The 12225-nt window shown below is 56.1% G+C and overlaps 1 protein-coding gene across 1 annotated transcript in view; it reads left to right on the top strand.

Moving 5' to 3' along the window:
- Positions 1–8709: 8709 nt before the first annotated feature.
- The window catches only part of LOC309973495 (lipase maturation factor 1-like), a gene marked incomplete at its 3' end in the record, with an annotated part of 28413 nt that continues 24897 nt past the window's right edge, over positions 8710–12225 (top strand). The window contains exon 1 of the mRNA XM_082857790.1: positions 8710–8882. Within this exon, the coding sequence (XP_082713916.1) occupies positions 8711–8882 (172 nt within the window). The 5' untranslated portion in view covers position 8710. The remainder of the gene's footprint in view (positions 8883–12225) is intronic.

The following is a 12225-nucleotide window of genomic DNA, read 5'->3' on the forward strand; positions in this document are numbered from 1 at the left end:
CCTGAGTGGACACCAGGACGTAGCCTTCAGAGGAGGTGGTGGCCACAGTTAATTCCTGTGTTTACCAGTATTGATGAAGTGCCTGCTGTGTGCTGGGGCTTTTCTGGGCAACACAGCACAGAACCACACTACACCGTCCTAGCCTAGAAGATGTGGCGTTTGAGGAGGGGGCCAACAGTGAACACACCAAGGGGCTGAGACATTCACCATGGGTGGCAGGGGGGTGGTGGTGGTGGGGTGATCCAGGAAAGCGGCTTTGAGGAGGTGACAAGTTGGGGCCTGACACTTCTGACCAATCGAAGAGAGAGGAAAGAGCATGGCGGGATGGGGAGCATGTGCGAAGGTTCTGTGGCAGCAAAGAGCACAGGTTATCTGAGAACAGAGCCAGGCTGAGGGGCAGCTCTCAGTCCACCCCCGGCTCCCCTCTTCTCTGAGCTCTTCCTTTCTGTCCCCACCCACCCCAGTCCACATGCCTCTACCTTCATCTGTGGGCTCTGCGGTTTCAGGGAGACGATCTGATTGGCCAAGTTTGGACCAGGTACCTGCCCCGGGACTATCAGCCTGGGGCGTGGGAAAGCTGACGTAAGCAGGTTTCTAGACCCACACCCCTGGCAGAGGCTCCAAGGGGACCTGCAAAGAAGGAGGTGTGGGCTGCCAGGCACCCCCCGTGCCTATGAGACCTGGCCAGTGGAGGGCTGGAGAGCTCCAGGGAAACCTCTTCCAGGTGCAGAGACCCCCCCCAGCCCAACCACTCGTTGGCTTCTAGGCCGGCTTGGGAAGTCCATGTGAAGGGGCTGCTGAGGACCAGATCACCACGGAGAAGGACACCTGCCCATCCTCTGCCCGTCCCCTGCCTGGCTCTTCTCTCAGACAGTCAGGGCGGCCATGTGTGTAGTTGGTAGAGTCTTTAAGAGAAAAACCTTGGGGGCAGGTCATGTGGGCCCATGAACCCCAGGCCGATGTGTCCCCTGTGTGTCCGCAGCCCTGGCCTGGGCCTCTTGGCAAGCCAGCCTGAGGCAGTTGGCATTACATCCTGGGAACCCCGGCTCAACCTTGGGGATTAATTGGTACTTTTAATTACTGGCCGGTCTGCAGAACCAAACTTCCAGGCCAAAGATGAAGGGACAGCTCTGAGCAGAGGCCCCATAAAGGCAGCCTCGTCCTGGCCCACCAGGTCTCCAGAGAGAGAAGAGAGGGGGCTCCCAAGGGTGCCAGGGGTCCAGCATCCCCCAGTAACAGACTCTCGGGGCTCTGGGCCAAGCCTTTTGCTGAAACTCCCCTCCCCGACATGGTTGCCAGCTGGTGTGGAAGTTCTGGTTTGGGTGGAAGCCGGCCCCTTGGTTGGGCTAATATCCCCTCGGGAGCTGGCCGTAGCTGTTCCTTGTCCTGTGCAGAGGACACTGGAAGATCACGCCCGGATTCCTCCCCTCTCTGCCCGCAGGGCCAGGGTGTTGGGGGCCAGCCCGTGGCAGGCGCTGGTCCCATGCAGCTTGCTCCTGAGCCCTGTTACTGCTTCCAGCAGACACCTCCTCAGGATGCCTCCCCACCTCCAGGTAGGGAGAACCTGCTCCAGGCTGTCCCTCTGCACCTTTTCATCAGCTCTAAGGCCTCCTGATAAGTAAACCCATACGGCCTGGGGGTGACTGCTGACTGCTGGTGGGACCCCCTGCTGTGGCTGTTCTTCTCTGGGGAGGGGGCAGTGCTTAACCCAAGGACCCCAAAGTACATTGTCTGCCCAGTGAGATGTGTGTGCACAGATGTGTCAGAACAGCTGTGGTCTCTGCTCTGGCCTCCACTCACCCCCTCCTGGTAGTGGTCCCCAAGCCTCCGGCTGTGCCCATCCATCTCTCTCTGGCCAGTGGGCTTGGAGCTGACTCCACCAACAGCCATTAGGTCTCTTTGACTGCGGGAAGAGGGTGATTCTGCAGCCAAAAACGTCTCCAGGCAGGGTCCCGGGGGTAGAGGGAGCACAAAGGGGTCCAGGCCAGGCACAAGCAGCGTCTTCCACAGAGCAACTGAGTGCTGAGGCGTTAGCGTTTTGGCATTGGTGTGTGCCTTCCTCTGGACGTCTCCCCCGTCAGCCAGTAAATTCCGTTCCTTGTCCCTGCAGAAGGGCTCTGCGTGCTACCAGACTCCTGGATCCCTGGACCCCAGCCCCATGCTGGGCCCTCACTCCCCTGGGCCCTGGACTCCACCCTCATGTTGGGCCCTCAGTCTCCTGAACTCCCAGACCCCACTCTCATTCTGGGCCTTTGCCCCCTGGACCCCAGCGATGGGGCCAGGAGAGACTTCCTCAGCCCCCATGCAGGAGGGGACCCAGGACATTGAAGCTGACTCTCACTTCAGAAAATCAGCTTTCTGAGCCCGAACAGGCTGCCAAGAGCTATGCTTGTCCTTCCAATCTTGGCTTTCAGATTTAATGAGGCCTCTTGTCCAAGTTGAACCCCTCAGAGTGTGACTGGGATGGGCCAACATGGCTGAAAGTAGACACGTCACAGAGAAAATCCCTTTCTGAGTAAGGGGCTCCGGCCAGCAGGGACCTGGCCGCCTCTGCCACTATGGAAGGTTCCAGAGACCCACTAGTGTCAAAGGCAAGTTAAAACACACCCTGTCAAAAGATTACCACCCAGGTCTCCCAGGTATTTGTTTTTCTGAACACAGAGCAGGAGGGTTTAATTAAGATGCTCTCAGGCGGGCACATTGGGGGGGTTCTTCTGCAGTGAGGTGGGAGCCGGCCTGCAGGAGCTCAGACATGGGTGTGGCAAAGCTTTGCCTCTGGGGGTGTTGGGCTGGGGCAGAGGTGCAGGAAACTCCTGGTCTTCTCTTCGTGGGTCCCTTGGTCCCTCTGGGCCTGGCACGGGGAGCTGGAGGGGCAGCCGCTGGCAAGAGAAAACCCAGCCTCCTCAGCTGCAAACCCTAACGTCTCCTTCCTCTTGGGACATGGCGTGTGTAGAACAGGACTGTCAGCCACCTGCTCCCGAGCCCCAGGACCTGAGGACTTCAAGATATGGGCCAACTTTGCCACTCAAACTGGTGATTCCCACCCAGTCACCTGGTGTTGGTTTGAGAAGGAATGGGCTCCTTGGCCAGGTGCAAGCAGGAGCCTGGCAGGTCATCAGAGGAGGTAGCTGGCACCCCGGGGGCGGGTATATTGGAGCCTCCTGAGGGCTGGTGGCCTGCTGCTCCCTCTCCGTTCCCTTGGACAGAGGGGCCCTGAGCTGGCTGTGTGGAGGTGGGTGCTGGAGTGGCCGGGATGAGCCAGCTCCGAAAGCTCTTGATCACGTGACCCCTGCGCGTTATCTGGAAGTACAGTAATGAATTAACCCGAGCGGTTAGAAGCAATTTCTGGCAGCTTTCAACATTTCCTGTGACCACGATGAGATGGAGAGCCCCCAGTGGCCGCTGTGCAGGTCCATTAGACTAGATCGGGATGGGGGAAGTAAGCGTTCTATATTCTATAGCTCATTCTGAAAACACTTTTGGGGCTTCCAGGCCAGACCTGTGTTGGTGCTGGGACAGTGGGTGACGTTCACAGGGGCTCTGCCCTGTAGAAGCTTATGCCGGCAAAGCATTCTAATAAAGTGTGGAAGGAGGTTTCCCAGCTGGTCTGTGAACTGGGGCTGCACAGTGGTCCCTGCCCCTGCCTCCTGCCTCCTGCCCTTGGGGTGTGGAAAGGGGCAGGAGGGAGTTGTGGTGCTCCCCCGAGAAGGTGCTGGAGTTCTAGAAAGGAGGGCATCTCCAGGTCATGGGTTCTGATGCCGTTCTCTGTGGCCTCTAGCTTTTGGGCACCTCTAGTTACGGGGTTACTCTGGGCAGCAGAGTACCTGTCTGTCCCGGGGGCCCCACCAGACCTGCACAAGTTGATGTCCGTAGGATTCTGGGTGTGCTGTAGACAACACCTGATGTGTCCTGCATTTTCTCAGTGACCTCACCATCATGCGAAGCTGGCAGAGTTCTGAGCACATCTCCCACTGTCAGGCCCACTGGGCGTCCTGTAGGAGAACCTGTAACAGCAATGCTGCCCTCTCTTTCCAGAAATGAATCGTCTGCTTTAATCACGGGGTGAGTCTTAAGAAGGTAAGATCTGGTGATGCATGGCACTGGGCACAAGCTCCCCCAGCCCAGCCCTCAGCACCCCCCAGGTTTGGGCCAAATCACGGTCTTGGATGCCGGTGCCTTCAGGAGCCAGGCAGGGAGGGGAATGTGGAAGCTGTTGAGGGTGAGGCTATAAGGAGTGGTGCGGCCTGTGGGTGGCCGGAGAGAGGCCCTAATGGCCAGCCAGGGCTCTGCTGCTACCCAGACCTCAGCTGACTGCAGAGGCATACCTGAGCCAGGCTGGATGGGAAGCACTGCCCAGCGACACAACAACTTGTGGCTTTGAGGCTGTTTGTTACGTGGCATTATCGTGGTGATTGGTAAATGATACAGTTCTGTGGGCCGAATTCACCTGCAGGCCTCCTGATTGTGACCTCAGCAGTTTTCAAGACTTCTTCCAGTTCAGAATATGATTCCGTGAGAAAAACATAACTGTACACTCTTTCCCCTATAGGGCTCTACAACCAGAGAATGTCACTGCACTGGGATTATTTGCTTTCCACTCTGCCTGGCAGTCATGGCCCACCAGCTTGCAGGTCCACACAGGGTCACATCTCCTTCTGGGGATCAGGGGTAGGAGTGCTCGTGGCCCGGAACCGAGGTGTGGGGACAGGAGACGGGCAAGCCAAGCAGAACAGCCGTCCATGAGTCATGGTTCCAGAACAACCAGCAAATGGCCAGCACCTGCTCACCCACCCCCTCCCGCACCTGCCAGCCTCACCAGGGGGTTTTGGCCGCTGGACAGGCAGGGTGGGGCCGGCCCAAACTGACCACCCCTCCAGAAGAAAGTGACAGATGTTAGCACCAGCAGGTCCTGCCCTCCCCATCAACAGATGTCAAGACATGAAAAATTGGGGTAAATGAAGGGTGCACGATTAGATTTGGGCCCAAGCTGGGTTTTTGTGGGTGCCAGAGACAGCTGCAAAGGCACGTCAGGGACAATCACCCTGATGCGGTGGGGACTGCCAGGCCCGTGTGCCCAGGGACAGCTGGACGAGGTGCTGACATGGGGCTCCTTCCTCTGAAGCCGTCCTGCAGCTGCTGGGAGTGCCGCCAGCTGTGAGCTTGTGCGCCTCGGCTCCAGGGCCGTGCTGGGGGAGCTGCAGGCGGACCCACCTAGGGGTTCCTGGGACACTAGCCCATCTTGAGCTGAGAGCTCCTCTCAGGGGAGCTCCCTTTCTCCCCTCCCCTCCCCTTCTTGGCCCTTTCTGGCTCTGTCCAGGTGAGGCTCAGCTCCAGGTCTCTTGAAACCAGCCCGGAGGGTAGTCAGGCCTCCTCTCAGCACCTCTGGCCTCTCCTGTATCTTGGCTTGTTTTCATATAGTTTTTTCCTTGAAAATGTAGGTTCAGGAGCCTCCCCCAGGCTCCTGGCGTTGGTGAACAGCTGCTTCATAGAGACCCCAGCATGCAGGCGCTGAGCGGTGGGGCAAGAGGAAAGCATCTCAGTGCCCCGACCCAGCACCAGGCCCCGGCCCTCCGGCTTGGGGTTTGCAGAAGAGGTGTGTTTTAGAGTGGGGCATCTTCGCGGGGCACAAGATGTACCCATGTCTGAATATTATTTTAAAACTGTTAGTTGCTCTCTAGCATAGATGAAGATGTAAGTTTAAATGAAGATGTAAGTATAAATGACATGACTTATTCCAACAGGTAAAAGCAATGCCTTTTTAGGTGATTCTGAAACAAGGACCAGAGCAGATTTTTTTTTTTAAATTTTGGTGAAATTCACATAGCATAAAATTAAGTTTTTTTAGGTGTACAATTCAGTAGCATTTAGTACATTCACCATGTTGTGCAAGCATCACCTCTATTTAGTTCTACAATATCTTCATCACCCTACAAGGAAACCCTGTCCCTGTTAGCAGTCACTCCTCATCCCCCTCCCCCAGCCCCTGGGAACCACTGATCTAATTTCTGTCTCTGTGGATTTGCTTATTCTGGATGTTTCATATAAATGGAATTGTACAATATGTGGCTTTGTGTGTCTGTCTGGCTTCACTCACTGAATATGTTTTCAAGGTTCATCTATGTTGTAGAATGTATCAATATGACTCTTTTTTATGGCTGAACAATACACCAGTGCACGTTTGATTAAATTCAGGCTGAAACGGGCACGAACTGAGCCACTGGCCAGCCTTTCCATGGCCAAGCCCTGCTCGATGGGGTTCATTCCCGTGAAGGTTCTAGACCCTCAGATGGACTGGACCTCTGCAGTCAGCTCAGAGGAGGACCCTGGAGGAGACATGAGAACATGAGCTCCCGGTGGACCCTCTGATGGCCTCGCCCACCCTGTGCAAACCCGGGGAGGGAGCCCAGAGCCCAGCGAGCTGGAGGCTGGACAAGGGGCCCCTTTCTGCTCTGCACAATGTCCCATTGTGCCCTTCTCAGGGGGGAACAATGCAGCCCCAGCCAGGGGAAGCTGAGGACAAAGGGCCCTTTGTGAAAACTGTCCCCACCTGAAAAGCAGCACCCAGGGTCACACCTGACAGCAGAGCCATCCTTCCTTGCCTCCATCCCCTGTGCAGCTCCCACATCCAGGCGGGGACCCAGGGAAGCTCGGGCAGGCTTGGGCTGGGGGCCCTGGACTCTCCCCACTCTTCCCAAGTGGCTGTGTGGGCTCATCCGAACGTGGCACCCGGACAACAGCGGGTATGGAGGGGAGGTGTGGGTTGTGGGTTCCTGTGGAAGGACCTGGAAGCAGGGCACGGCCAGGGCTCCCCAAGGCTTGAGCCCTCAGGATGAGGGCTCAAGGAGCTAGGGGCTCTCCAGGCTACAGAAGATGTTTGCACCCTCCGTTGAAAATCTCTTATAGGTCTTAGAGACGGGGTCCGAGGGAGGGTTTTTCATGGAAAAGAAAAGGGAGCGTTTTAAAAAAATCACACTATAATATACACGTAAATGCTATTACCCCAACAATGGGAGGGTGGGGTGGCAGCTGAGGGCTGGAGGGGGGGTTCCTGAAGTTCCTGGTCAAGCCTAATTTGGGAGAGCCTATGTCCAGAGGCAATCACTGCCCTCATGGGGCTTACACTACAGGTGAAGATATAATTAAACATGCCAGAAAAACTGATCATTTGACTACACAACTATTGATAATTTACATACCAAAGACTAGGAACAAGACGTAAAAACAAACAAAAAACCCAGAACATTTGCAATATACAGACAAGAAGATCTTTCTTGACAAAATTCACCACTCACTTGTCTGGGCTTGTTGTGTGTAGTGCATTTCACATTGTATGACTAGGTGGTTGTCTCTCCCCTACTAGACTGTGAATTCTTTCAGGATCAAAACTATTTCATATTTACCTTTGAATTCTCAGTGGCCAACACAAATGAAAATGGTATAGTTAAAATGAAAACTATACCTCATGGATTTTAATGTTTTTTTCTTTTAAACTATAAAGTGAGAATGTTGATCTACTTCCACTTTGAAATGGAAAGATATTTTAAGTAGATAAAATCCCAAGCAATATTAAAAAAAGAGGATCTTTAATATGTAAAGAGCTCTAACAAATGAATAAGAAAAAAACACACCTACCTCAATCATTTCCTTCCAAGCTCCCCACAGTTTACCCAGTAACCCCTAAGGTCCACTCTCTCGCACAGCTCTTCCTTCCTCTGAGGAATGCCTACCATTCCACCTGCTTAGAGACACCTCTCCTGTATCTTCAGAATGTAGAGTTGCTTGTGTCCTCACTGGGGTTATGCTTGGGTCATTGGTCAGTAAGCTCTTCCTTACTCTGAATCCTCAGCCCACCACTCTCCCCTGCGGCTGGAGGTCCAGTCTTGAGGGCCAATAGGAGCGCTGACCATCTAAGGGGACTTTGCTGTCCTGTGCAGAGATGTTGTGGGGTTGGTGGGGGGTAAAGGGAAAGAAAGCTGGAGCGTCTGAACTTTAGGGCCCAGCCACTGCGTGCACTGTCCCTCACTAGCTGTGTGATCATCACCCCAGCACCCTCCTCAGACAGCAGAGATGGGGAGTTGGGAGGGGACACCTGTGAGGTACCGGTCCACACCACCCGTTCAGGCAGTGGCAGCCTGGAGCCCTGGGGTGAAGCTGCTGCTCTGGCCTTTCCTCTGCAGGAATGCAAGTCTACACACTGCCAGGGCGTGCAGCAGGAGCCCAGTACCCTCCAGGGTCCTTGGCTGCCCACATCTCAGCTGCCCTGGACGCGGAGAAGGCCTGTGGTCTGATACGTGCTTTCCAATAATCTCTTTCACATTGCATTTCTGCTTCTGAAGTGCCATCCGTCCCTCTCCAGTGTGAGGGTCCAGGAGGGGAGGCGCCTAGGTAGGGGAGTGCACTGGGGGCCTCTGCAACTTTGGCTAATTCAATGAATGAATGAGCGAGAGAATGAACGAGTGAGTGGGTCAAGCCCGCTCCAGGTGGGGCGACGAGCCGTTCTCCACGAACCCACCCCGTTACTCTCACGGCTGCAGCGCCCCGAGCGACCTGCGGGGAGCGCGAGCGGTATCGGGCCAGGTCCTCGCTCCCCGCGCATGGGCGTGGCTGGCCGGAGTTGGTCGGACCGCTAAGTGTGGGCGGGGTCTCTCGGCGTGGGCGGGGCATTTTCAGCGCGCGGCGCTCCTCGCGCATGCGCTCCGACGGCCCGGCGATGGCGACGCCGGAGGAGCCCTTGAGGAGGCGGAAGGCCGGGGTCGCGGGCCCGGCGCCTGAATCTTCGCCAGGGCCGGGGCGCGACCCTGCGGGCTGCCCAGCCCGCCTCCGCGCGGGCACCTTCTGGCTGACCAGGATCGTGCTCCTGAAGGCCCTCGCTTTCGTTTACTGTGAGTTCGCGGGGCCAGGAGCCCCAGTGTGGTCCCTCCGCTCGCGCCCTGCCCCCCACCCTCAGGCCCACCCACAAGCGGGTTCGCGGCCGAGCCTCGGCCCTGCGCCCCCCTCCGTCCTGCAGGTCCGGGGGGCCCCCACGCCGACCCCGCGCTGACCAGGAGCTCGTGAGGCGGTGACTCCCCTTTGCCGCCTACAGGTCCCACGAGCTGTGGCCCCGCCGCCTCCCCGCGGCTCCAAAGCTTTGAGGCCTGAGCAGCAGGTGCGGCCTCACCTGCGGGGTTCTGTGCGCGCCAGGTTTGATCAGGCGGAGAACCGCGTGGTCTGCCCCAGTCTCCCTCTCTCCCTCCCCTCGCCCCAGGCCGCCCCCCAGAACACCGCTGGACACCCGACGCCCCCCGTCCGCGCGCGCGCGGAGTGCACACACCCCCAACCCCGATCCCCACGCCTGGAGGGGCACAAACGCCCTGGGTCGAGCATTGGTGCCTGAAGCCAAACTGGGCTTCTCAGACAAACGTGGCAGTGCGGGGACCAGTGGGGTTGGGGCACAGCCCCCGGCTGAGATGGCCTGGGGCCAGTGGGCAGTCGCCCTTCTAGAGGGTTCCGGAGGGCGCTGGTACCCGGCGGGCCGGCCGGGATTGCACGCCGCGGGCACCGGCCGTCCCGGCGTCATTTCTGAGTTTTCAGAACATGTGTTCCAAGGGAGTGGAAATGCCACGCTTTGCACAGCGACCGTCATCACACACCGAGCGGGGCGCCGCGGGGACCAGGGCCCGGCGCGCGGTGAGGCTCGGTGTGCGGCGCTGGGGGATTCAGCTTCGACTCTCGTGCGCTCTAAGTTACTATAGAAAATACTTCTTGCCAGTATTGCTTTATTCTCCACGGGATTAGTCATTCTAAACGGTTGAGCTGTCACTTAGTAAAAGATGGAGTCAAGACAAAGTTAATCTCCGAGACTTTAACAGACCCTTAAACCGGCGCCATGACAGTAGAAAAACCCCGGTGGCTTAGCTCGCAGAGAGCACAGCTTATAAAAAACTCAGCTTGGCTTTCCAGTGTTAGGGGCTGCCTTTGATCTCCACAGGGATTCTCTGTTCGGTTCAGAAGGAAACCGTTTTGAACCAGTGGGTCAAGAAGATATTTTAAGGCCGGTACTGAGCACAGAATGATTTGCTTTGGCATATGCATTCCCCCCACCCCCATCTTTTCTCGCTATTTGGGGTAGAGTCAGTGCTTTTCAGCTGCACGAAGGAACCAGTTTACCATCTTCAGGGACGAGGGTCCCGGCTGAGATGGCTCTGGCAAGTAGTCAGTCGCCTTGTATTGATTTCTTTCTGGAGGGTTCCAGATCTCCTGGGGACTGTGAGCTACCTCAGAGTCCCTTAAGTCCCAGGAATTTCCCACAATGCCACAGACTGTCCACAGCTTTCACTTGACGTTGAGTGTTACAGTTGCCCTCATGGACTGCTGACCCCACCAGGAGGCTGAATAATGGACCCCTAGCCTATGCTTCCTTCACCCTCTGCACATCTAACAGAGTTCTTAGTGTCATTAGTCTACCTGTCTGTGCGACTCCCTGGGAGCTCCTTGAAGCCAGGGTCGGTGTTTAATACCTCCGTCCTCTGTCTTCTAGGAGCAGCTCCTGCTCCATAAAATTTCCTTGACGTTTTGCAGCCTTTATCATTGCTCTGTGCCACCACAGGATACTTTTCCAACTGTGTCCTCCCTCCTCCCTAGCTCGGCACCCCAGGCCCTGGGTGTGACACTCAGGTCAGAGACTGCCCACCCGAGAGGCCCCTGGTTCTCTCTGAGATGTAGTTGTAATTCCTCAGATCTCGTGTCTTGTTTTGGGGTTTATTCTCTCTCTTTACTGGAGCATATCCCAAAACAACGTTCCAAGAAAAGATACAGAGAAGGTGAACTTTCTGTGTCCTTCCTTGCACACGTAGAAATTGGCCACTTGCCTGGGTCTGTGGCTCTCAGAGCAGTTTTCCTCAGAACTTTGTGATGTCAAGGGGTCTTTAGACAGTCTGACTCCTGCTCTTTTGCAGGTGACTAAAGGGAAACACTTTTATTTCTTCTGCTCACATGCTTGTGACACCAGATGTGGGTTTTTTCTCACAGCGAGTAATCGTCTGATTGTCCAGACACCACGTGAGTGTCCTGCAAGTCAGTGCGTTTTGACCCTAACTGCCCGGCGTCCCCACAGGCTGAGGGCTCAGTCCCACGAGACACCTCCCAACACCACAGACGCCAGTGAGAAGTCCAGGCCGTCACCTGTGCTTCTGACCAACCATATGTAAATTGGGGTTCCCACGACCCCCTCCTCGGGTTCCATAACTTGCCAGAACAGCTCACAGAACTCAGGGGAACACTTTGCTTATGTTACTGGTTTATCATAAAGGACATGACTCGGGAACAGCCAGATGGGAGAGATGCCCAGGGAAGGTGTGGGAAGGGGTGCAGAGCCCCCACGCCCTCCCAGCACCTCCCTGAACCCCTCCATTTGGGGTTTGTGTGGAGGCTCCATTACACAGGCAGGACTGATTAAATCCCTGGCTGTTGGAGATCAGCTGCGTCTCCAGCCCCTCCCCGTCCCGTGAGGTTAGAGGTCAGGAGTGGGGCTGAAATTTCCTCTGGCAACCAGCCCCCATCCTCCAAGAATCACCTCATTGGTATAAACCCAGGTAAGGTTGAAAGGGGCTTGTTATGAATAACAGATGCTCCTCTCACCCCATCACTCAGGAAATTCCTGGGGTTTTAGGAGCTTTGTGCCAGGAACCTGGACGAAGACCAAATAAATATTTCTTATGATATGACAATACCACAGGGACCTTTTTTCCTCTCTGGGAGCTTTTCGAGTCTGCTGCCTTGCCATCCTGGCCCGGGTCCTTGTCATGTGATGGCGTGGCTCTGTGAGCTCCCTTCCTCGTTCCTTCGCAGGGCCCAGGTGAGCTCACTCAGACTTAAGACTCCTGCCCTAGTTCTGGACGAGCTTCTCTGGCCCTGCCCAGTCTGCTGACTCCAGGCCCCTGTCTGTTCAGACCCCCCAGTGGGTCCCAGATGTACCCCTTTGGGGACCACCAATGCACTGAGGCTCCCAGCTCAGACCAGAGCCTGAAGCTAAACGAGGATCTGTTGCAGAAGAAGGTGAGCTCCTCCCAGGCCTCGGGAATTGTGCCCTCATATGGGACCCACCGCCGTGATGGCCAGGACCGTATGAGTAACCATGTGTAGGTGACTGCTGCCATGGTGCTCTCCAAGGAACTGCAAGCACTGGAGCGAATGGAGGACTTTTTGACACATCAGCAAAATTATTTATCTCCCCAGTTTCATATGGTA

The sequence above is a fragment of the Leucopleurus acutus genome (assembly GCF_964270905.1).
Source record: "Leucopleurus acutus genome assembly, chromosome: 16".
Taxonomy (NCBI): Eukaryota; Metazoa; Chordata; class Mammalia; order Artiodactyla; family Delphinidae; genus Leucopleurus; species Leucopleurus acutus.